We start from the raw sequence: 23,452 nt of genomic DNA, 5'->3' as shown, positions 1-23,452 counted from the left end.
ATTATACTAGATACCGAATCCTCAACTCCATCCCGACCGATTAGAAAGAACTGGGTTACTGAGTTTACCAAACGGCGCCCGGAGGTTAAAACAAGGTTCGCTAGGAAGATTAATCGCCAGAGAGCACTCTGTGAAGATCCTAAGGTCATTAGCCAATGGTTCAATGAGGTACAGAAGGTCAAAGATAAGTAGGGGATCCAGGATGAAGATATCTATAACTTTAATGAAACTGGGTTCGCTATGGGTCTTATTGCAACAACAAAGGTGGTTTCTAGAGCGGAAATGCCTGGCAAACCATGGCTTATACAGCCAGGGAATCGCGAATGGGTTACAACTATTGAATGCGTCAATTCAAGAGGGTGGTCAGTACCCTCTACCATTATCTTCAAGGGCAAGGTCCATATTGAGGGATGGTTCGATGAAGCAGGGATCCCACATGAATAGAGGATTGAATTAAGTCCTAATGGATGGATCTCTGATATAATTGGCCTTCGCTGGCTTCGAAAAGTCTTTATTCCGGCTACAAATGGGCGTACCAGGGGAGGGTATTGACTACTGGTTCTAGATGGGCATGGAAGCCACCTCATGCCTGAATTTGACCAGACATGCAAGGAAAATAATATTATACCTATCTGCATGCCTGCTCATTCATCTCACCTTCTGCAACCTCTGGATGTTGGTTGTTTTAGTCCTTTGAAGAGGGCTTATGGCAAGCTTATTAAGCAGAAAGGACGCCTGGGATACAATCATATTGATAAGCTAGACTTCTTGAAAGCTTATCCAGCAGCTCATCAGGAAGTCTTTACTATAGAGAATATTCAAAGTGGATTCAGAGCAACTGGGTTGATCTCTTTCAACCCTAGGGCAGTACTGGATAAGTTGAATCTCAACCTGGGTACTCCTACCCCCCCTCCCAGCCGTGGGAGTGCTTTAATCCTTTCTTCTCAGCTTGGTACGCCCTATACCGTGCGCCATGTACATCGCAAAGGTTTCTCAGTTAGAAAGCTGCTTCAGAAAAGGTCTAAAAGTCCTCCAACTCCAACTAAAAATATTCTAGATGAGTTGGTAAAGGGATGTGAATTCGCTATTTATAATGCCAGCTTACTAGCAAGGGAAAACTGCGATCTCCGCTCAGCTATAGAGAATGACAGGTAAAAAAAGAGTTATTCTAAACGCCAGATGACTCCTACAACTGGCCTGTTAATTCAGGAAGGCAGGGATCTTATTTTGTTGAGAAATGAGTTATTGAATAAAGAGGAAGGGGGTACTGGCACTTCTGCTCCAGAAACTTTAGATAGGCCTAAACGTGCCCCACCAACATGTTCAGAATGTAATATTCAGGGTCATACAAGGGTCAGATGCCCTAATCGTCGGAATGTTTAGTTTATTCAATTTGAGTCTCTTTTTGTTGTTGTATAGAGGTTCAAAGTTGAGCAAGCATAGTTTTCGGAGGCGGGCCCCCGGCGGACCCGGGAACTACGGTGGACCCGGGAAATACGTTAAGTTAATACCTACTCTAGCCACAGAATGCTGTTCGTCTGTTCGTACAGGGTCCTCTGCCGGATGAATCCATCCCTATTTCACAGATCGAGTAGGAGAACCGGAATAAGGTAGGCAAATCCATTTATTTTCCCAATCTTGAAATACTTGAGAATACAAGGTCCGTCCATGTCCGAGAGACCAGTTCAGGCAGGAAATGCAGTTAGCTCCTAGGTACCAGTTGGTTCTCCGAATTGACAGCGGGGTTTACACACTCTACTCCTCTCACTATAGATAGCTTTCTAAGAATTCCATAAAAGTACGTATCTACTATTTAAGTCCTCTGCTCCGCCTCCCCACGCAGCCCAAACTCCGTCTCCAGGTCCTCCCTCAACCCAACCTCCTTAACCGGCAGCGCCAACAAAAGCCCTACAACCCCAAACGGCACCCTCGTCCACCATATCTATTGCAGTCTAGTCTCATACAGCTGCAGCACCTCTCCCTGCAAGGCCGGGCGATCAGACAGACTCTTAACCAACCCCTCGCTCACGATAGCGTATGCACCGCCATCGGCCAACATTCCCTTTACCGCGGGATCACTCACGGCACTTAACCCTGCTGTACACGCGTGGTAAAGATAGTTATTAGGATTATAATCTCCCTGATACAGCCTAAGCTGTATATGAAAGCCTATGTTACAGTAGCAGTTATAATATCAGACTCAGGCAGTATAGCCTGGATTAGCAGCAGAGTATAGGAGAATATCATACCTGAGCTGATACTAAAGAGAACCTGGAGACCAGCCCAATCGTGGGCCGGAGATTATGATAGAGAGGCTGTGGAGGACTTAGAAGTATATAGAGAGGAAGTAGCCGATCTAGTAGAGAAGAATGTTTTGGAAGAAGGTAATCCAGAGGGCGCAGACTGTGGTACTGGAAAGAGCTGTAGTACACAGAATAGAGGGTTCTGGATAAAAATAGAAGGCTTGGTAGGTGATGAAGAGGACAAGGGTGGCAAGGTTAAGGAGCAGAATGAGAACACGCTAGGAGGACTAGGAGTAGGTGGTTCCTGCCCATATTAGGACTAGCAAAATTGCTATAATAGCGAGGGTTAGGATTGTGTTCCTGGCTAGGTCGACCTGTTTAAACTGTTGCTAGATTGTTATATTAGGTGCCCGTGGGGGATATATGGAAGAATACAAGCAGGAATATTAATATACTGTGTGAAGACGCTACCGAGGACGGGACTGATGGCTGTGCCCATAGCCCAGACTGATACTATGAGGGCTATATATTTTCCTTGCTAGCGCAGGGCCATAAGATCATAGATTATAGTGTTGACAAGGACATTAATCTCTCTGTCCCTGATATCGTGAACTGCTCGCCCGGTAATGATAGCACTGGTGTTGTTCGCACTACCGCCCATTGCACTATCTATTGCAAAGATAACTATAGAGCTGATCAGTATCCACCGCTGGCTGAGGATGTTGGCTATTTAGCCGAACAGAGGCAGCACCACTGTTAAGGACAGGATATGAGCGTTGGTGATTTACATGTACAGCTCGCCAGCGTGAAGATCGAGCGCGATGGTCGGCAGTGCCGTAGAGAGGATGGAGGTGTCCAGGGCAGCTAGGAAAGTGGTCACACATAATGCTGGAAAGACCGCCCAAAACCGCCATGTCTTTCTGTTGGATGCAGGCGGGGGCTGCGTTTGTGGTGATGGGGATTCCTGAGAACTATTTCCATTCCCCTGTGGCTCCTCATTCTCTTCTTGGATATTCATTGGTCTCTCCTGGGTCGTTGGGTCATTATTTGGCATGCGAAGGGTTTGCCTTCTAGTTAACTGAATAGTTACGGTTTCAGTCATGGTACTGGGGAAAGGGGATATGGTACAGGGGCGAGAGAAGAGATGAGTCGGAGCTCCTGCAATTTGATCCTTCGGGTTTTATGATGAGGACTCACTGCAGTAGGTAGGATGCTGAAGGTTTCTACGACATCCCAGCCTCTTGCAAAGGACAGGCTATTGTAGGGCTAGGTATCAACTTGAATAGTAGAGGTCAGAAAAGTAGAGGTTTCTGAGTATTGCGTTCCTTTTAGAAATTAACCGAAAAGCCGCCATTATGCTGAAAAATAATGTATGTACAGTGGAAGAGTGCAGCTCATAAAGATGGGACAGTGTCCACGGGTATCATTGACTCTTGTGCTTCCAACGGGGGTGTCATCATAGCATCTTGCGTAGGTACGTCGTTTTGTACGGTTTGGCCAGGTATGCCGGCCGATTTTGTGGTGTCATTCAGAGAAGCAAGGTGGTCGGCGGGTAAAGTATTGACGAAGCCTGGATCTGGACTGGGCCATGTGTAGTCTACCCAAGTTGGCGAAAGGATAGATTGGACCTGGTTCGCAAGGTATAAAATCCGACTGCGCCTCTCGCACGACCACACGCGGTCTGTGATGATACCGTCCGACGGGGTGAGGATGGCCGGCGCACTGGGTGCGGAAGGGACGGCCGCAGCTTGGGTTTCAAAATACTCGTCGTTATCGTCCTTATTTTCTAGTCCGTCGACGATACTGTGCCAGACACGGAGAGTCTCATTTAACTCGTCGATGTTGCTAACTCCCATAACGCTCACGCCTAGTCGCTCACCGGTGCCCATGCTCGCGACGGATATGAAGCCTGGGTCTGCATCCGGGCTGCGGGCGAGTGGTGGGCCGAGAGCACCACCCTTTGCGCCATCGCGAAGCCAAGATTCAAGAGCGAAGCGGATTGCAATCACTTCAATCTTTTCTCCTTCTGAGTCGGCGAACTCGGATGCGTTGTGGATGGCTGTTCGGAGCCCGTCTGGGGCGGGGTGGAAATCACCCATGCTTCCAATTGGGACACCCTTTCGGCGCAGTAGACCCATTCCAAGGGGCGAGGCATTGGGGATAACATCGACGCCAGCTGCTACGAGTCGCGGGAGACCCTGCGTTAGGAGCCGTGTGTTCTGTAAAGTGAAGTTGGCGTAGGACATGACGACGTCGAGCGGCTCGCCGGTCTCACGGAGAACCAACTCTGCGAGATCGCATAGCACGTCCACTGGGTATCCCGAGATACCAACATAGCGGACTGTCCCTTGTGTATCCCGGATCCGGCGCAATTCGCGGACTGCCTCTAGTACTTCCTGCGGTGAAACGAACTCGACATCGTGGCAGTATACAACGTCCAGGTACTCCGTGTGAAGGCGGCGGAGACTCCGGGCAATGCTCTTCCTAACCCACGCCGGGGAATAGTCGAATGAGGAGCCTGCGATCCGTCCGACCTTTGTGAGGAGGTGGTATGATTGCCGGGGAAAGTTTGACTGCACAAAGTCTGTGGCTAGGGCGCGGCCGAGGAGTTCCTCTGCAGGACCGTAGTACGGGGAGGTATCGAAGGCACGGACTCCGCTGGCGAATGCGCGGTGCACCAGCTCGGTTGTTGGGAGAGCGTAGGGGTCTTCGTTGTACTGCGAGTTGAATGTTGCTGTGCCCATTACCAGCGGCGGAAGGGCCGCCGATAACGGAAGAGGGCGGGAGTAGTCGCGGGTCATTGTGGGATCAGCAAGGCGGGAGAGTATAAGTGAAATGAGATGGAATAGCGGTGCCCAACCCTCAAGCTCGACCCTTAACGAGATGTAGAAGAGAAATCAGGAAGGGGAGAAATTTGGGGTTGATAAGGGGAAGTCGCGGGGCAAAAAAAGGGCTTGATTTCCAATTCCATCCCGAGACTGTCCAGGGCCCACCGGATGGCGCCATGGCTGGACCCGATTAGCTGTGCCAGGAGGGACGAATGGCGATGGAAAGCAGCCGGGTGTGGACGATCGATATCGGGATTGTGGAGGAACAGTCATATGAAGTCCGTCCTTGAAGCCCATTAATTGTTGACAGCTGGAGAGTTGGAGGAGCGAGAGGGGAAAGTGGCGATCGCGGAGTGTCAGGTAAATTTCCATCTTTCTAGAATTTATCCCCGCTGCACTCTACGACCGCAACTCAATTGTAGTCGATAGAATCCAACTTTAGGAATAAATCAACGATACAAACTGTATACTCTACATAATATGGCCATTTCAGATTCATCAAACGCCGCGGAGGATTTTATTGTTATCTCCGCGGTGCAAAATCGGCATTTCCTATCGTGATTCTGCCGTGTTCTGCCGCCCTCGATCGATCGGAGCCGATTTCCCGTTCAGTCAACAGTCAACAATAACATTCACGAACATACGCAGTCTCTACGCTTAAATCAACCTCGGAATTTATTTGGTGATAGAGGGTCATCTGCACTAGTATTATACATTAAATGACAAATTCATCGTGAAGCCAAGTAGACAGCTATGTTGTATTGAAGGTTGCCGGTTCTAGGCCCAATCAAATCGAACAGCATAACTTCCATTTTCTTGAGCTAAATTACTTAAAAATGTGCATGCAGCTGAAGCCTTGCAGACTTGCAGTGAGCACGGGATTTATGCGCGCTGACGTGGTTGGATGCCGGAGGGGTTCATTTCCTCCACACAACAGCTCACTACACCAAACCCTCGTTCTCTTCCAGCATGAGATGAGTCTCATCCTCGAGGCAAGATGTCCGCTCTGGAAGTGCGACGGGCGAATGTCATCTCAAAGCGGCACATTATTCAACAGACCCGACGAGTGTTCCACAGCCAGACCATCAGCCATTTATTTCGTATCGCCATCTCGCTTGTTCTCTTACCACTAGACAACTTGATCCTCTTCGTGGCTGTGTTGTTGACCTATTTGTCGCCTTTCTTCCGACGGCTGGAAGCATTACACCGGCGAAAGAAGATACTGCAGGACCTGCAATTTCGACCGAAGACCGTTCTAGTTACTGGGGTGGATACCCCGCACGGCCTCCGGGTTGCGCGATGCTGGTATAATGAAGGCCACCGGGTGGTGGGTGCTGATATTACAGACGCCAGATGCACTTCTGGAGAGAGTATGTCGAGGGCCTTTGCGGCTTACTACCGCATTCCCAAAGCGCAGTATGTCTCCAGGCTGCTGGACATCGTGCTGAGGGAGAAGGTGGATATATGGATTCCCTGCTCGCGCGATGCGTCTGTTGTTGACGACGCAATGGCAAAGCAAGCAATTGAGAGCCGGACGAGCTGCAAGTGCAGCACTCTTAATACCGATCTAGCAATCCAGTGGGGCCAGTTGGAGACATTTATCCCATACCTGACCGAGCGCGATCTCCCGGTTGTCGAAAACCATCAGGTCCAGTCGCGGGACTCTATACACAAGATCCTACATCGGTCGCCCACTAAGGTCTATCACATGCGCAAACCAACCCCGCCGACTAATACGGAGGCGGCCATTGTATTGCCGAAAAGAACCATCAGCTCGACATACACCGAAGTCAGTCAAATCCAAGTCTCCAAGGACAGCCCGTGGCTCATGCAGCAGCATGTTCGTTTGGGGGAGTTCATCGCTGAGCTGTTGATCGTCTGCGGCCACGTCACTGCTATCATGATCCGTCCGGCTAGTCGAGACTCAGTCTGGGGTTGTTCACCTCTGCACGAAGGGCTTTCGGCAGCAATACATAGGGTCGTGGACAGCTTTGCATCAAAAAGTGGTTCTCGAGTAACCGCACACCTCGCCGTGCGATTGATGGTAGACGAAGAGTTGACATCGAACTCTGTACGCTATGAGGTAAATATTGCAGACTGTACTCAGGGCGCGGCTGCCACCACCCATCTTTTGCAGGACACACCTCCTCATGCTTTGGTCAATGGATACTTGGCGGCATTATCAGAAGATGGCATACCGAAGGCTTCAGTAAACGCATTCACAAGTGAAAGCTTCTCTCGGCTGCCGAGCGTATATGAAATTATCAAGAGTTATGATGTCCGCAAGGTGCTTCCCGCGCTTTACCCTCTTGCGCAAGGAATTGATTGGGCGGTTGATGAAGCAGGCAAGCTGCTGGTGTTCTGGAAGAACTGGCGGTTCTCAATCGCGGACCCGTTGCCATGGTGGTGGCATACACATGTTTACTGGCCACTGAGAGAGCTCGACCTGCTGCTCCATTCGAAAAAGCAGGCTGATGCTTCGCGAACGTAATGGGTTATTAGGTAGCAGCGTTACCTGTGGAAGGCCACGAGTGAGTGGGTTCGCGGGAGCATCTGCGAGGCTGAAATCGCCGATCGCACGATCCAGGCGGGCATTCTTGAAATAGAAGCATTCAATTCTCTGACTTTCATCGTCTCACAGCAACGCTCGCGGGTTTTGCATGTATCTTAAGGTAGATTCCTTCGATAAAATGCGAAAAATAAAATCGACTTCTAAAAGGCATCCTTAAAGCGACAGTAGTATTTCCTGTGAGGTGATGATGTCAGGTGCTATTTCTGGCTTTATGCACCGTTAGGTTCCAGTATTCGAGTTGTGCAAGGATTCCTCGAATGCGCCACATTCACTGCCTCAGCTCAACCACTTCTCTTTTCTAGTCTTCAATCTCTTCATCAACTTCCTTATTATCCTCATTCTCTCATATCCGTTGCTTAGTACATACTCCGGCTGTTCCGACCCTGGACTTGCATTTTGCGTGTTTCGTCAGACGAGCGCCAACGGGTTAGTGTCCGCGCGGCGTATAAGTCGGGTTGCCCCGTTCCACCAGCTGTCAGCGCCAGCCGTAAACACTGCTCTCACCTCGAGCCTCTTTCTTCACTTCCTCCCACGACCCACGATTCAAACACCACGAACTGCTCATTAAACCCGGATTTATCCTGATAACAGCGGAATTCCCCCTTTGCCCTTCCGCCGCACTTCCCGTTCTGATCCCGAGTTGCGAATTTACCGTCCACAATGAAGCTACCGTCCTTCAACCCCGGGCGGACGAAGAACCTCATCCATGGAGTTCAGGGCTTCCTGATCTTCCTTGCCTGGGCTCTCACCATCGCCATCTTTACAAAAGGAGACGGTATCGATGGGCGAACAGCCTGGTACTTCGCCTTGGTAAGCTCTCCTGGAGGCTGCAAAATGCAAAACGGACGCATCAGTTCTAATATTTTGATCTTAGTGTTGGTTCTCCATCCCCGGTCTCATTTATCTAGTAGCTGTGCCTATGTGGCCCCGCGCCCGACGATTCGGAAACGTCTACGCTTTTGCGACCGTCGACTGTCTGTATACCGTCCTGTGGTTCAGCGCTTGGATTTGCCTTGCCAGCTATGTGGCACAGGGCAAGAGCGAGGGCAAGGACAAGGATGACAAGGATAACAAAGACAAGGACAGCGATAATAAGAGTGGGTGCGACAACTGGAAATACGGCAGCGCCAGTAAATGCAATGTTAGCACCGCCACGACTATTGTCGGAGTGATTATCTTGTTTGTGTTCCGATATTATCAACGATGCGAGTTCTCTGCTAACAATTATTTTAGCCTTCTCTTCCTCTTAACGGCATGGATGTCCTTCCGCAATGTCATGCACTTCCGCCGCACAGGTACGCTGCCTGACGCCGTCTCCGATCCCACCTTCGCTGCACAGAGCAAAGCCGCCTTCTCCTCGAACCCCGCTCAGGACTTTGAAGAAGAGGACGACTTTCGCTCGGGACGTGGCGGAATGGGCTCTTCGGCCCGAGACCGCGACGAGGATTACGCTCTGCTCCACCAGAGCGAGGTTGACGACATGGGCAACCCGAACTCACGCTCTGCGATGCACGGCACCTACGATCCCACCAACGCGAGCGGATCAGTCCTACATGAATACAATCCCAGCGAATTCGGCAGCACCGGCTACGGCGGTGCCCATGGGCAGCATTACGGGGGCCCGTCAGAATACGACTCAACCCTCGGCAGTTACCACCGCTAGATACCACTCCGCTTGATCATTTCGTTTCCTCTTCAATTATCTTTCGACATGACCATGGAGCGGAGTTGGGCGCGTTTTAGCCTCTGTTTATTATTGTTTCTCACGGTGACATTAACATTAACATTAACATTGACATTGACATTCTTGTTGGTACATGCAAGCTTTGCTTCGGTTGTATGTTTGCTGCGATTCTGGCGACGATTGCGCGGCGGTTGATTCGTCCATCTTGCAATTTGTGCCGTTTCTGACGATTGGACGATCTCTCAAATTGGGATACCTGCAGTGCGGACGATGAATGTATATATAAATACCAATATTTAGCCTCGTAAAAATTTAGTATTGAAACAGTACAATTACTCAACTGTTATGATAATTATTCGCTGGTAGATGTAAGGACAGAATACTCCGTAGTGCCAGCAGTATTCACACCGCCCGTATTCACCCATAGTTTACCAGTCACCGCCCGGTCTGGACAGCTTGCGAGATATCAAAGGACCAGGACTCACTTGCCAAATTACTCAACTCACAATCTACATCTGCGGGCAGGCAGACTCACTATACCCCCAGAATCTGTAAATACTGCCACCTCGTATAATCGTGAGTCTCACCAGCACCACATTCCCCCACAACACTAACACCAGACAGACCGTCCGCACCATACAACCAACCGGTCTCCGTCACAACAAAAGAAACAAAAGAAGCCAAAATGGCCCGCTCAATCGACCTCTTCACCGAATACCCTCTAATCATCGACCCATCCTCCAAAGCAATCTCCCTCTCCAGCAACGCAAGCGGATACACCCCCTCCCAAACCAGCTCGCTGAACGCCGAACTCGCCGCCCTAAACCTCCTGCACCGGAGCCTACTCACCCTCGACGCGCCAACCATCCCCCCACCGCCCATCCCACTCAACCCCAAGCGCAGCGCCCAGATCACCAAGCTCCGCGACAGCGCCAACACGGCGTTCCGCAAGAACAACATTCCCGAGGCGATCAAGTTGTACTCGCTCTCGATTGACATGGCGCAGAGCCGGCCTGGGTGGGAGCCTGTTGCTGTAGCGAGGGAGGAGTTGGCGGCGCTGTATTCGAACCGGGCGCAGGCGTTCATGGCGCAGCAGGATTGGGTTGAGGGGTTGGTGGATGCGAAGGCTAGTGTTGAGGCGAAGCCGATGGGGAATGTGAAGGCTTGGTGGCGCGGGGGGAAGTGCTTGGTTGAGATGGCGAGGTGGGAGGAGGCGAGGACGCTTGTTCATCGTGGGGTTGAGATTGAGGGGAAGGCGAGCGAGGGGGGGAAGGAGTTGTTGGCGTTGCTGGAGGAGGTGGAGCAGGGGGCTAAGAGGAGTGAGCAGTAGATATTGCAATACCTGGGGCTGAGATGGTTCAAAATGTTCTTTTTATTCTCCATGGGTGTCTTTTTTATGTGATTGTGATGCGAATCGGGCTTGTTTTCGGGACATTGCTATACAGCTACGTTCATTGTATATGGCGTTAGGGCTGGGAAGTTACAACCATCTTCAATTCAATGATATACAACCACCGTTCTTAATACACTTTGTAGTATTCGCCAAACCCACAATTGATTACAAATACATTTCACGGAGATCGATGTATTCCCGCCAATTTGACCAGATGGCGATCAATCCGGAGTTAACACCGGTCCCCGAGCGTCCGCATACTTATACTCTCCACTATCCAAGCTGTACCTCCAGAATTTCTATTCCAACTGTACATACGCAATGACAACCATCCTCATAACAGGCGCCAACACAGGCATTGGCTTTCAGATCGTGCGTGCCCTCAGCAACTCATCACAGCCCTACCACATCCTCGTCGGCGCCAGATCATCAGCAAAAGCAAACGATGCAATAAAAGCCGCCCAGGACGAATTCCCCTCGTCAACCAGCAAGTACTATCCCGTAGTTGTTGACATCGAATCGGACGAGTCGATTCAGAGCGCTTTCGCCCAGGTCTCTGCCGCGCATGGCAAGCTAGATGTGCTGATTAACAATGCTGGTATGCCACCTCCGTGACAGGTATAAATAGACTTATTTGTTGTAAATACTGACTATCATGGTATAAAGGGGCTTCATTCGAACCCCGCTTCAGCAGCGGCGAAATCACCACAGAGCGCCAGCTCTGGGATAAGTCATGGAGCGTCAACACCACCAGCACACAGGTCATGACAAGTGCCTTCATCCCTTTACTGCTGAAAAGCAGCAACCCGCGTCTCCTTTTCATAACCTCAGGGACATCGACTCTGTCTGGCACCAGTAACCAGGCTCTGGCCGTGAATAATTCTCCATCGGCGGGATGGCCCAAGGCTGGCTTTATCGGGGTGCCGGCGTACCGCAGTGCGAAGACGGGTCTGAATATGCTGATGCGGGAGTGGCACCGCGTGCTGAAGGAGGATGGGGTGAAGGTGTTTGCGATTAGTCCTGGGTTTTTGGCGACGGGGTTGGGTGCTGGTGCGGAGGTTCTGAAGAAGATGGGGGCTGGGGATCCGGCTGTTGCTGGGCCTTTTGTTAGGAGTGTTGTGCAGGGGGAGAGGGATGGGGATGTTGGGAAGGTCTTGACCAGGGATGGGATTCAGGAGTGGTGATTGATGAATACTTTCTATAGTATGGGACTGGTATACAATATCTCATTCAGCCCTAAGTGAATCGTTACTATTACTCAACAACCAACTTACTCCCACCAGACAAGACGGTGTTCGATGTACTCTCTGACTGCTACATTTTAACCATCGTATTATTACTTCAATCGCAGCGGATGGGCTTCTAGATACTCCTCCAGCGTAGTCAACCTCCCTCTAGCCTGCGCAGCCCCCAATTCCACCTTCTCCTTCGTCCCATCCCCATAGTATCCAAATTCCTGGAAATACCGCAGCATATCAGCAATATGATCCCTCATCAACTCTGGCAGAAACCCCTTCCACACCTCTTCCGGCACCTGCCTATAAACCACCTTCTTCCCCGAAACCCGATCCATCACCTCCACAATCTCCGCAAAGCTATACAACCCCGTCGCACAGCAAAGCGTCTTCCCCTCATAACCGTCCAAATCCGCAAGAACCGCCGCAACCCACTTCCCAAAGTCCGCGCGCGTATCAATAAGCGGCAGCCTCGTCTCAGCCCTCACCGGCGTCGCAAGCGCATAAACCCCGTCACCATGCAGACCATGCACAGGGCGCGGCGCCATCAAGTCCCCAAAATTCGACATGAAACTACCCGGCGCAACAAATGCACTCTTGATAACCGGCTCCAAGGACCGGATATAAGCTTCGCTTCGGCCTTCCCGTCGAAATGGCCCATGTGCTTCAGCGCCCCATTTGAATTTTTGCCTGCGTGCGGGAGCGTCGAATAGATGATATACGGGACTCCAGCTGCGACTGCGGCGTCGGCAAGGGCGTGTCCGTGCGAGACTTCGTGTGAGTATGTGTGTCCGTCGTATACGGTGATGCTGGTGGCGAAGACTACAGCTGCGCCTGTGAAGGCGTGTTTGAGGGAAGACGGGTCGGTGACGTCTGCGGTTACCAGTTCAAGACATCCACCGTTCTTGCTATTGTATTTCTGGATCAGGTTTTGTGCTAAGACGCTGTCGGGACTACGGGTTGTGCCCCGGATTGTGTACTCGGTGCGCAGTTGGGGGTCTGATAGCACGGCCTGGATGATGGATTGGCCTTGTTGGCTGGTTGCGGCGACGACGGTTAGAAGCTTCATTTTGGCTGTGGGTGAGATTTATGCGGTGGAAGGGGTAATTCAGAGGGTTTGGTTGTTTTGTTCACTTTCTATATGGCCAGGCAGTCCGGATATTGGGTCGGTGTCCGGGTTCATCGGGTTGGGGTGCGGAGATCGGTGACGTCGACAGTGGGAGTATTAGGGCTACGGCCTCTCACTGCCTTTTTATGTCTTATTTAATATAGTTCTACAACTCTCGACTACTAAAATACCATACATACCCTAACTCCAACATCCAGCAAGGACATAAGCCTGTAACGAGACTACTCATACAAACTCGCCATAACCGCATCGCCACCCAGTCTCAAATCATTAATCCTCACCTTCACCTTATTAAAATATAACTGACACTTAGATCCTAAGGTTTCAATCCAAACAGTAATGCTACATTTTGAAAACCCTAGAGGGGGCTGGCACACAAGGCTGGCCATTTAGAAGTACAGTAGACCTCCGCTCTTCACGAGACGGGATACAGAGTAAAAATAACATAAAATGTTTTCTTACTCCGAAAAATCCTCAGGCCTTGTATAAATAGCCTCAATATACGGATCGTAAGTCGGTACTTGGCCTGTTTATTACCAGGCTCTTCCAGATAGCAGCTCGGGATTCGTGGCGAGCATCTGCAGCTTGACCGGATGTCGTACAAGGATTCCTAAAAAGTAAATATAGCGGGGTCGCAATTGACGGTTTTAAATAGAGATTAAGGAGACGTTCGTCTTGTCTCTGGATACCTTGCTTACCTCCAACATGTTCAAGTATATAGCCCTAATAGGGTTGGTTCACCAAGTCAATGCACTCGTGCGGCCAGACGGTGTAGTATGTACCTCATTCTGCCCCTTTCAATTACCAACTGACAGACTATAGGGGCGTCTCCCAGCACTCGGCTGGAGTTCATGGAACGCATTCGAATGCGACATCGACGCAACCAAGATCCTAACGGCCGCAAGACAAACCGTGAAACTCGGCCTGAAGGACTCGGGCTATGAATATATAAACAGTACTCCATCTCTCAGAGAACAAAGCTTACTGCAGTATTAACCTACTAATGACACCTTGTAGTCGACGACTGCTGGTCTGTCAAAACCCACCGCGAACCCATCACAAACCGCATGATCCCGGACCCAGCCAGATTCCCCGACGGAATCGCCAGTCTAGCCTCCCAGATCCACGATCTCGGGCTTAAAGTAGGCATTTATAGCAGTGCCGGGGAGACTACATGTGCCGGATACCCAGCTAGTCTAGGGTTCGAGGATATCGATGCCGAGACGTTCGCTGAGTGGGGGATTGACTGTACCTCCCATTCCCAGTTTCCTTCCCCCCATTGCACTTTATAATAACATTTCACTAACAGAAAACGTGAGATAGACCTCAAATACGACGACTGCGGCGTCCCACCCGAATGGAAAGACGAATACACCTCCTGCGTCCCAGACACAGCAAACAAACCAGGCCCCTTCCCCAACGGCACCTGTCCCGATATACCAAACCCAGCACCAGCAGAATACAACTGGGGGGCCTCGAAAAGCGCCCGGCGCTACCGACGCATGCTCGATGCCCTCAACAAACACACCAAAAACCAAAACCAAAACCAAAACCGTACCCGTACAATCCTCTACTCCCTCTGCAACTGGGGCCAAGCAGGGGTAAACACCTGGGGAACCGAGACAGGCAACTCATGGCGAATCTCCGGCGACATCTCGCCTGGACGCGGGGAGACAGGGCCCGATAGAGTCCGGATAGCGGACTGGACCCGTATCGCGGAGATTGCGAATGAGGGCAGTTTTCTGGGCAGACGGTATGCGGGCTTTTGGGGGTGGCCGGATGCGGATATGTTGGAGGTTGGCAACGAGGAAGGGAACTTGACGGCGGCGGAGAATAGGGCGCATTTTGCGCTTTGGACTGCCATGAAGAGTCCGTTGATTATTGGGACGAAGGTATTTGTTTATTCGTTCACTTTGGATACGTGAATTGGGCTATATTATACTGACTGAGCTTGTGTTTGGGTGTAGCTGGACACAATCCAAGCAGAACACCTCACGATCCTCAAAAACAAATACCTGCTCGCCTTCCACCAAGACCCGCTTATCGGCCGTCCCGCATACCCCTACAAATGGGGCTATAACGATGATTACACATTCGACACTGCTCACCCCGCAGAATACTGGTCTGGGCCGTCGTCCACGCTCCATGGGGCACTGGTGCTTATGCTGAATTCAGAAGATGGGGTCCGTACCCGGAGGGCTGTTTGGAGTGAGGTTCCGGAGCTTTGGGGTAGTGGGGATGCGTATGAGGTTGTGGATGCTTGGACGGGGGGGGAGTTGGGGTGTGTGCGTGGGGGATTGAGTGTTGAGTTGGAGAGCCATGATGTGGCTGTTTTGGTTGTTGGGGATGTTTGTTAGGTAGATATATCGATATATATATCGTATACTACCCTGTATTGATTGCTCGGGTTTGACTGCCTAGGTATCATTCAGCTACATTGATACCTACTTATTCTAGTCCGTAGATACCGATCACTCATAAACGACCTGGAAGACACTTTATTATGGAGATAGAATCGATGCCAACGTCTATCCTTGAAATAGTATCCAACATAACAACACTCCTTCCAGCCTTAGTAACTGCAAGTCCCATGAAACCGTTACTGTATCCCTCTGGAATAAACGTCTACTGCTGCACCTCCATCGCAGCTATAAGCGTTGGTAGCAAGCTCCGTCCCACCCCTATACGAGGTAGTTCCCGACTACAAAATTCCCTTCCAAACGGCAGAGTTGCCACATATCGATGCCGCGATCAAAGGCAACTGCGGGCAGCGGGCAGCTGGGGTTGTGAAATAAGTCGTGCTCCAGCTTGAAGGCCTCAAAGCAGTCTCTATTCATATTCGCTGTGTAGAGTCCAAGTATCACGATATTGGGCGGAAGGTGGTTGCAGAGGGCTAGGGAGCTAGTATGTTGGCAGTTGTGCCCGATTATAAGGAATATGGGTATGCTTGACGGAACTGTGGAAACTGGGCGAGGGGCAGCAGAAGGGTGTTCCTGCGCGGAACCAACTGTTGAATGTTCTGGGTTTTAGCCTGTCGTGGCGGATATCGAGATACTCTAGTTGGTCCTTGAAGCTGTCAAGCATGCTCCATAAGCTGAGAATGAAGCTGGCGTCGTTTGTCTCGAATCGCCTGCTCGTGGTATGATAGTAAGGGCAAACTTCCGGAGCTTACGAGAGAACCGTAAAAGACCACGCAGCTGGAGGCCTCTGATGCCAGCCCCGAAAAGAAAAAGGCTCTCTATTTTGCTGGAGTTTTGTTCAGGATCCTTTATATGACCGGTAGTACCAGCTCTTGATGCGCTCGCTGTGTTCCGGGTGAAGCCTGCAGTTCCCTTGCGAGTATTGCGCACGGATGTGACGGACAGTTTCTCTGTTGGCTTGTGGACACACAACATATCCTCGAAATATGTGCAGCGCCTGGAATTGTAGATTGTTGTGGGTGGAAAACTCCTCATTGAGACGCATGATTGTCAGCTCCAACTGCCTCACCATTGCAGCCCTGTCTGGGCGGGTGACCACCATGTGCAGGAAGTTCCATAGCAAGTGTATCCTGTTGCGACTTCCATGGAACCAGAAGCCGTTGTAGACGAAGGGCGTGGCATATTCGTTCCAGATTCGGCTGATCAGACGCCATTTCGCAGGAATGAGGGAGAAGAAACACCCATCCGACAGGGAACCGCCCACCGCGAACTCGAGAATCAGATGATTGATTTCTGCTGGGAGCTGGACTCCGAAGAGAACCTGGCTCCGTGGATTCTCCATTGTTATGGTAAGAGAGCCCAGGCCTGGTCATATATTGCTGGTTGTCGTAAAAGCATTGTTTGTTGACAAGGTCAACACTGTACGGACGAAACATGGCACACTCCGGCAGGACTTGTTTAGGAATGACAATAGTGAATTGGCAGTAAGAAGGCCTGTGAAGACATACATTCACATTAATTAAAAGAAGAATACTGTACAGGTAAAGTACCGTATTGTAAGATTACTGCTTTGGGAAGGCACCTCTTCGCTCCTTCCACCAGGTGACTTAGCTAACCCTAACTGCAGGCCACCGACAACTCTACAACTGAGTGTGAATTGCTGCACCAGAATATAAAATATCAATCGGAATATGAAAAATATCAAAAAACATATGGCTTTCCGATGCGGGGAATCGAACCCCGAGCTGCCGTGTGAGAGACGGCGATGTTAACCATTACACCACATCGGATGTGTGGGAAAGGCGCAGAAATTCGACTTATGGCTCCAAGAGTAGAGATTAAGTGTGGGTCTTTTAATAAGTAATGAGTGCTTGTCCTGGTTATCCTGCTGTTGCATAAGCACGGCGTCTATTATCAGTTGTATCACTGTATACTCATACAGGCTACAATCAAGCCCTTTCTGTTTTACTTTGAAACAGTATCCTTCCATTTGAAGGCACAATTAAAGGCACATCAATTGCATTTCCGCGTTTTGGCAATTCGCTGCACTATATACCAAACGGGAGACCACGATTCCTGGCTGACTTGATTTGACGTCAATAGTCAATGCCCTGAACTTCAGGAGTAACTACTAACTACGTAGTATTATTTACTTTCCAGTTTAGTATGTCTATCGCACTTCCCCGAAGAGGTCGGTGCTGATCGGACCACGAGCTCAGTCTCCGCTGAGCGGCACGGTTGTCTCGTCGATGCGGGTCGTCGATCTGTGGTGCTCGACCAGCGTCTCGTCCAACGAGATCCTCGCCGAGTTACGTGACCTAAGCATTCATGATACCACCGACTTAGTAGCATTTTCTTGTCGCCGAAAGCCGAAATCTCACCGCGCGTCCACGGCTTGTTTTCGTGCAGTCGAGACCCCCGTGTTAATTAGGGCTGTGGAGCGCCTCTTCGCTTCCCTTGAAAGCTGTACTCGAGATATACTGGTTTTATGGTCATTTTCTATAACCCTATTATGGATACAATTGGACTGGGATCGTCGAGTTATACTGGATAGCTTCAGTCTATCGCAACACACGTGGACTAACTATACGGTGTAGAGTCGTCGACTGTAGAGGACTATACGACGATCGCCTGTGATCCTCGTATTGTGAATTGATCGTCAGAATCTCGCAATCAAGTGACCCGCATTCTATACCCGCATTCTATACCCGTACTATATTAACCTACTCTATGAATACCGCCGCCATTGGGCGCATTCACAGGCCAAGCTTTCTTAATTGTTGACCCAGCCGGCCCCTCCTGTTAATAGGCCCGGGGTCGCAAGTCATTCATGATGCCATTATCTGGGGCAGTGACACAACCTGATGATCTGCAGGTTGGACCGGCTCAATGAATGAGCTGTGGTGGGTATAACTATGAGCCACCCGGCCATGCTGCAGTGTGCTCTCAGGACTATTCTCAATCCCCATTCGTGTCCAGAATGTTGCTCACCCTGCCTCTGGTGCTCCTTTGGGGCCTCGCGGCCGCAAGGCCCAATATCCTCTTCATCCTCACTGATGACCAAGGAAAATACATGGGAGGAATGGATCATATGCCTCGTCTGCAGGTATGTCCCCTACTTCAACGCTAATACAGCTATAATACCTCAAAGCGTAATAGAGAACTAATGAGCTGTAGGAACTCATCGTCAAAAAAGGCACATCATATGAAAGCCATTTCTGCTCCACGGCCGTCTGCTGCCCATCTCGGGCTAACATCTGGACGGGCAAGATGCCGCACAACACCAACATCACCGACGTGGGCATGCCATACGGAGGCTACCAACGAGTAGTCGAAGCAGGGTGGAACGACAACTACCTGCCTATCTGGATGCAGGAGGCCGGCTACGCATCGTACTATGTCGGCAAACTCTGGAACGCCCACACCCCGGACAACTACAACAAGCCCTATGCGAAGGGGTTCAATGGGTCCGAGTTCTTGCTCGACCCATTTACCTACCGCTACTGGTTCCCCAAGCTCACCCGGAATGGAAACCCGCCGGTCGACTATAGTGGGAACTACTCGACTGACCTGCTTACGCAGAAGGCGCTTGGGTTCCTCGATGATGCCTTGGAGACGCCTGACCAGCCCTGGATGTTGACGGTTGCGCCGAATGCGCCGCATTCGAACGGCTCGAATACGGCTGATGGTGTGCATTGGTTTGGGGACCCTGAGTACCCGGACCGTTACGCGGATTTGTTCAAGGACTACAAGATCCCCAGAGACAAGAGCTTCAACACTGCCATTGAAGGCGCGGTTAGCTGGGTCAAGGATCTGAAACCGCTGGGTCCGAAGCAGGTTGACTACATTGACGAATACCAACGCCGCCGACTGCGTGCTCTGCAGCCAGTGGATGAGATGATCGACAAGCTCATCTCTAGACTGGATAAGGCTGGGGTTCTTGAGAATACGTATGTCGTCTTTTCCACCGACAATGGGTACCATGTGGGACAGCATGCTATGCAGCCGGGGAAGAACTGCGGATATGGTGAGTTCTCGTTTACGGACTGCGTGGCATGTGCTAACGGACACAGACACGGATACAAACGTCCCCTTGGTCATTCGAGGACCCGGCATCGAAGAGGGTGCTACCGTAGACGTTGTCACAAGTCATACCGACCTTGCCCCGACGTTCCTTTCTATTGCTGGGGCCTCAGGACGAAAGGGCCTGGATGGAAAGTCCGTCCTTAACCTGGACACAGCAGCAAAAAACAAGACAGAGCACGCTGCGATTGAATACTGGGGCTGGGTATGTCTTGAACCTTGACATCTGGCAGTCTACTAACAATGTGCAGGCCGTCCCAGAGGGTATCTACGGATACATCAGCAACCAGACCGACCAGGCTGATAACGCGTACAACGGCAACACCTACAAGGGCTTGCGTTTAGTCTCGGACGACTACAGCTTCTACTATGCAGTATACTGTAATAACGAAAGAGAGTTCTACGACCTCAAGGTACCCTCCCATGTCTCATTGACAGAAAAGCACCTACTCACAGACTTACAGGCCGACCCCCGCCAAACAATCAACCTGGCCGCACAGCCGGCCAAACACCAGGACTACAAAATCGCCAACAGGCCACTGCAGCAGGTCTTCCAACGCGCAAACGCCCTCATGATGGTCCTGAAATCATGCACGGAGGACTCCTGCCGAGACCCCTGGGCCCAGCTGCACCCCGCAGGCGCTGTGCAAAACATCGTCGACGCCCTGGACAAGTCGTTCGACAAGTTCTACGCAAACCAGCCCCGGGTTTCCTTCACGGAGTGCTCGCTGGGATATCATATCTGGGCCGAGGGGCCGCAGAAGTTCAACGTCTATGGGGAGAAACCAAACCGTGTTGGTGCGCGGGATAGTGATGATAAGGGCTTGTCGAGTCATACTGTGAGCTTTTCGGATATGTGAGCTCCCCTATTCATGTACCTGTCTGTAAATTGATGGATGCTGACCATGAGCAGCACGCTTTTCGCGAGTATCACAGTGGCCGTGTATGTACTCTTTGTAGGCGTATAGATGCAGAGTGGAAGGTGCTGTCGAGTGTTGGTTTACGTTGATGTTAATGTACCTTCCACATACTACTGCTGCATCGCGGCTTCCTTATATGACAATGAATGAATGATTTGATTACATTTTCCACCTTTCCAGTACAATTCTCCAGCTAAAGCTGACCTCCTGCAACTCTTAACCCCACGTTCGTTTGATACAAATATCTAATTATTTACACTCTTCATTCTTTACCCCACACTCGCTAACGAATCAGTCCAAATCCACGAATTCAGTATGAGCAAGAAGAGGAAATGGGCTGGAAAACCCTTCACTTACGCCAGCGATTTCGTATACCGGTTTACTGGAAGGGATGTCTTCCCCCCTCCTTTTAACCACGAGCAAAGACCATATCCAAGCACGCTCATAGGAAACAACGGGCCGGCTTCAGACGATATGCTGCCTGATCAAACCACTGGTGCTATAGACGCGTCTTCGAACGAAAATGACACATCAATATCCGACCGAGAAACCGAGGGCTGGACGCTACCTTCTATGCCGCGCCGAAGCGATAGCGCCATTGATCTCGGCGATTTCATGCATCCCACGCCGTTTGGAGATGGTGGTGCCGGTGCCGGTGCCGGTGTCCAGGCTGGTAGCGCATCAGTCACTCCAACGTTCCCACACGGTGTTCATTTGCCACCTGGGGGTGGGAATCCTGCAACAGTCGGGGTGCCGTCGAGTAATGTTGATACTGGAGACACCGGGCAGTCGGCACAGACTAGACAAGATGAGCCTGGTGGAAGCTCAGGTGGTACTCCTCCAGACGGAAAATGTGTCCGTTTCTCGTCGACCAATGCCTATATTGATTCTAGTTTCACAGCCTCGCAGGGCCCGAGCGGACCTGTGCGAAAAAGTCAGACTCCTATTCCTGAGCCATCAGCTGGATCACCTCTGGACGAGCTCCCTCTAAACGAGCAGGGCCCTGGACATACGGGATTCGGCGATTCCCAAGAATCAGGTCCGCATCCGCATACGGCCAACCCTGTAGACGAGTCTTCCACTTCTGGCAACAATACCGTGTTATCTTCGGGGATCGGTGCTGGCCCAGGCGCTCGGTCAGAAGAACCTCCAGGGAACCCTTGTGACGATGACGCGGCGGAAACCCCATCTGGGACCGGAGGTTCGGACCAGGGGGGTCAGGGACCTCCGCCAGGCGAGGGAGCATCGGGACAACCTGGCAATTCTCGACGAGAGGGCGAGGGTGGGCCAAGTGGCGATGGACGACATGATGGAGAAAGACGACAAGGCGATAAACCACAGCATCCGACTGCAGGTGAAGGCAGCTCGCGGCAGTCCCCTACCACGAAATACCCAATTTTTCATCCTCAGGTGATATCCGACCAAGCGCACCCATCGCTATTCCTCAAAGGAACACCCAGAGCTCATGCAACGCTTGCTTACACCTCTGCTGGCGTGACGGCACGAATTCGGATATCCAAGGACAACGTTCCTTTCGTTTTCCCTGTATGTGGACTATCATCAACTCTAGTTCTTACTGCTCACAATAACAGGATGAGACGCTGTCGCGCTTCAACGATTCACGAAAACCAGAAGAGCTGGATTGGTCGGAGCTGTCGGGGATCCATCTAAGGCCAGGAAGGGATCAGGATGCGGGTATTATGAATCTAAACGGCCTGCTGGAGTCGTTATGCTTTGAGGGGTGCCTGCATAGAAAGGTGTATCTGGAAATTAAGGTGCGATGGCCCTTCGCAATTGTCTATCTTTGGTAGACCTCAATTGACAAGAAGAACCTCAGTCACGGCGTCCGGCCGCAAGAGTTGCCGAAGCTATCTCGAGCGTGGTGCACAAAACTTCGCAGCCTGAAATGTGGAGAGCCCGTATAGTTATTTTCATACCGGACGAAATCGATCGCGTTGTCTTCGGGATGTATTTTGCCGGGTACAGGCTTGTGCTAAACTGCAAGGGAGATCTGAAACTGGCGGAAAGGGTTTATAGCCCTCACCATCTCCTGCAGTTCAAATTCAACTCTGAGGTCCTCGCTGCCAAAGGCTGGTCGGCGTTCATGGACAACGCAAGAAGAGAAGGTAGAGACGTGTACGTTGAGGCTGACAGCACGGACGATATGAAATTGTGCATCCGAGCTGGGGTTACAGGGATAGTGACTGACCACACTCGAGTGCTTGACGGGCTATGCTGGGAATCCATAAACGCCAACCCAGACTGGATGAATCCGAAGCGAAGGCGAAGGTTCTGGCCAAACTCTAAACTTCGAGGCTAAAATAACAGAATGGGCACTCGGCGTTCGTGGTAAGCTGAATAGCAGTTATGGATATTTGGATTCGTTATGAGTGATGAGACAGGGGGAATTGATGAGCAAAACCTTGACTACACGAGTTAGGACAGCCAGACATCCTTAAGATTCTGGAATACAGTGGTCTTAAAAATACAAGTGTTCAGCTTGAATAGATATATTATATGCTAATCCTTTGCAACGGCACCCGATCGCCGAGTTAAATACCAATGATCAAACATTATGCGTGGTCGGCTATACCGATACATGTATGTGCATGCGTATGTTCAACGAAGGAGCAAACTCAAAAGTATATCCAGACGGGAAATGCATGCAATAAAGAATATATACGGCAACGCAGAATGTATGTATATAACGGAGCAAATAAGGAATCAAATGTGAATTTCGCTGTCGAAGCAACTCAAATCAAACACAGCATTGTGTAGAAGTGAAGGTATGTGTGTAAATATATACGGAAAAGAAAAGAAGGGAAACCAAACCAAACCAAACCAAACCAACCTGGGTATAAACAATAAACAGCAAATCAGATCAGGCCGGTTTTCTTTTGCAAGGAAAGAGAGGAAGAGCATGAGATCGTTCCAGAAGACATAGA

The 23,452-nt window shown here is 50.7% G+C and overlaps 9 protein-coding genes and 1 non-coding gene across 10 annotated transcripts; 6 read left to right on the top strand and 4 right to left on the bottom strand.

Annotated features, from left to right (window-relative positions):
- Positions 1-3,637: 3,637 nt before the first annotated feature.
- Positions 3,638-5,044, bottom strand: APUU_80295S (D-arabinose 1-dehydrogenase (NAD(P)(+)) ARA2; the record flags this gene model as incomplete). Its single annotated transcript, XM_041696560.1, has 1 exon — positions 3,638-5,044. One exon carries the CDS (start codon positions 5,042-5,044, stop codon positions 3,638-3,640), a length of 1,407 nt encoding a protein of 468 aa, XP_041562178.1.
- A 1,024-nt stretch (positions 5,045-6,068) lies between these two features.
- On the top strand, positions 6,069-7,562 carry APUU_80294A (uncharacterized protein; the record flags this gene model as incomplete). The annotated part of the gene is made up of 1 exon (XM_041696559.1): positions 6,069-7,562. The coding sequence occupies one exon, from the start codon at positions 6,069-6,071 to the stop codon at positions 7,560-7,562; it is 1,494 nt and encodes a 497-aa protein (XP_041562177.1).
- Positions 7,563-8,303: 741 nt separating this feature from the next.
- APUU_80293A (uncharacterized protein) lies at positions 8,304-9,306 on the top strand (the record flags this gene model as incomplete). Its single annotated transcript, XM_041696558.1, has 3 exons — positions 8,304-8,453; positions 8,518-8,822; positions 8,877-9,306. 3 exons carry the CDS (start codon positions 8,304-8,306, stop codon positions 9,304-9,306), a joined length of 885 nt encoding a protein of 294 aa, XP_041562176.1.
- Positions 9,307-10,012: 706 nt separating this feature from the next.
- APUU_80292A (uncharacterized protein) lies at positions 10,013-10,657 on the top strand (the record flags this gene model as incomplete). The annotated part of the gene is made up of 1 exon (XM_041696556.1): positions 10,013-10,657. The coding sequence occupies one exon, from the start codon at positions 10,013-10,015 to the stop codon at positions 10,655-10,657; it is 645 nt and encodes a 214-aa protein (XP_041562175.1).
- Positions 10,658-11,041: 384 nt separating this feature from the next.
- APUU_80291A (putative short chain dehydrogenase) lies at positions 11,042-11,904 on the top strand (the record flags this gene model as incomplete). Its single annotated transcript, XM_041696555.1, has 2 exons — positions 11,042-11,318; positions 11,387-11,904. The coding sequence occupies 2 exons, from the start codon at positions 11,042-11,044 to the stop codon at positions 11,902-11,904; spliced, it is 795 nt and encodes a 264-aa protein (XP_041562174.1).
- A 152-nt stretch (positions 11,905-12,056) lies between these two features.
- Positions 12,057-13,024, bottom strand: APUU_80290S (uncharacterized protein; the record flags this gene model as incomplete). Its single annotated transcript, XM_041696554.1, has 2 exons — positions 12,057-12,588; positions 12,678-13,024. The coding sequence occupies 2 exons, from the start codon at positions 13,022-13,024 to the stop codon at positions 12,057-12,059; spliced, it is 879 nt and encodes a 292-aa protein (XP_041562173.1).
- A 765-nt stretch (positions 13,025-13,789) lies between these two features.
- On the top strand, positions 13,790-15,441 carry APUU_80289A (glycoside hydrolase family 27 protein; the record flags this gene model as incomplete). Its single annotated transcript, XM_041696553.1, has 5 exons — positions 13,790-13,858; positions 13,907-14,039; positions 14,102-14,332; positions 14,408-14,976; positions 15,052-15,441. 5 exons carry the CDS (start codon positions 13,790-13,792, stop codon positions 15,439-15,441), a joined length of 1,392 nt encoding a protein of 463 aa, XP_041562172.1.
- A 901-nt stretch (positions 15,442-16,342) lies between these two features.
- APUU_80288S (uncharacterized protein) lies at positions 16,343-16,846 on the bottom strand (the record flags this gene model as incomplete). Its single annotated transcript, XM_041696552.1, has 1 exon — positions 16,343-16,846. One exon carries the CDS (start codon positions 16,844-16,846, stop codon positions 16,343-16,345), a length of 504 nt encoding a protein of 167 aa, XP_041562171.1.
- Positions 16,847-17,222: 376 nt separating this feature from the next.
- On the bottom strand, positions 17,223-17,294 carry APUU_t80002S. Its single transcript has one exon. It is a non-coding gene; the product is annotated as a tRNA-Glu (tRNA).
- Positions 17,295-18,484: 1,190 nt separating this feature from the next.
- Positions 18,485-22,827, top strand: APUU_80287A (uncharacterized protein; the record flags this gene model as incomplete). Its single annotated transcript, XM_041696551.1, has 9 exons — positions 18,485-18,610; positions 18,682-19,531; positions 19,578-19,792; positions 19,839-20,000; positions 20,052-20,443; positions 20,501-20,530; positions 20,822-22,052; positions 22,100-22,282; positions 22,345-22,827. 9 exons carry the CDS (start codon positions 18,485-18,487, stop codon positions 22,825-22,827), a joined length of 3,672 nt encoding a protein of 1,223 aa, XP_041562170.1.
- Positions 22,828-23,452: the final 625 nt, after the last annotated feature.

Source organism: Aspergillus puulaauensis, chromosome 8 (assembly GCF_016861865.1).
Source record: "Aspergillus puulaauensis MK2 DNA, chromosome 8, nearly complete sequence".
Taxonomy (NCBI): domain Eukaryota; kingdom Fungi; phylum Ascomycota; class Eurotiomycetes; order Eurotiales; family Aspergillaceae; genus Aspergillus; species Aspergillus puulaauensis.
The sequence above is the reverse complement of the archived record's forward strand: the minus strand, read 5'-3'. Positions and strand labels throughout refer to the sequence as shown.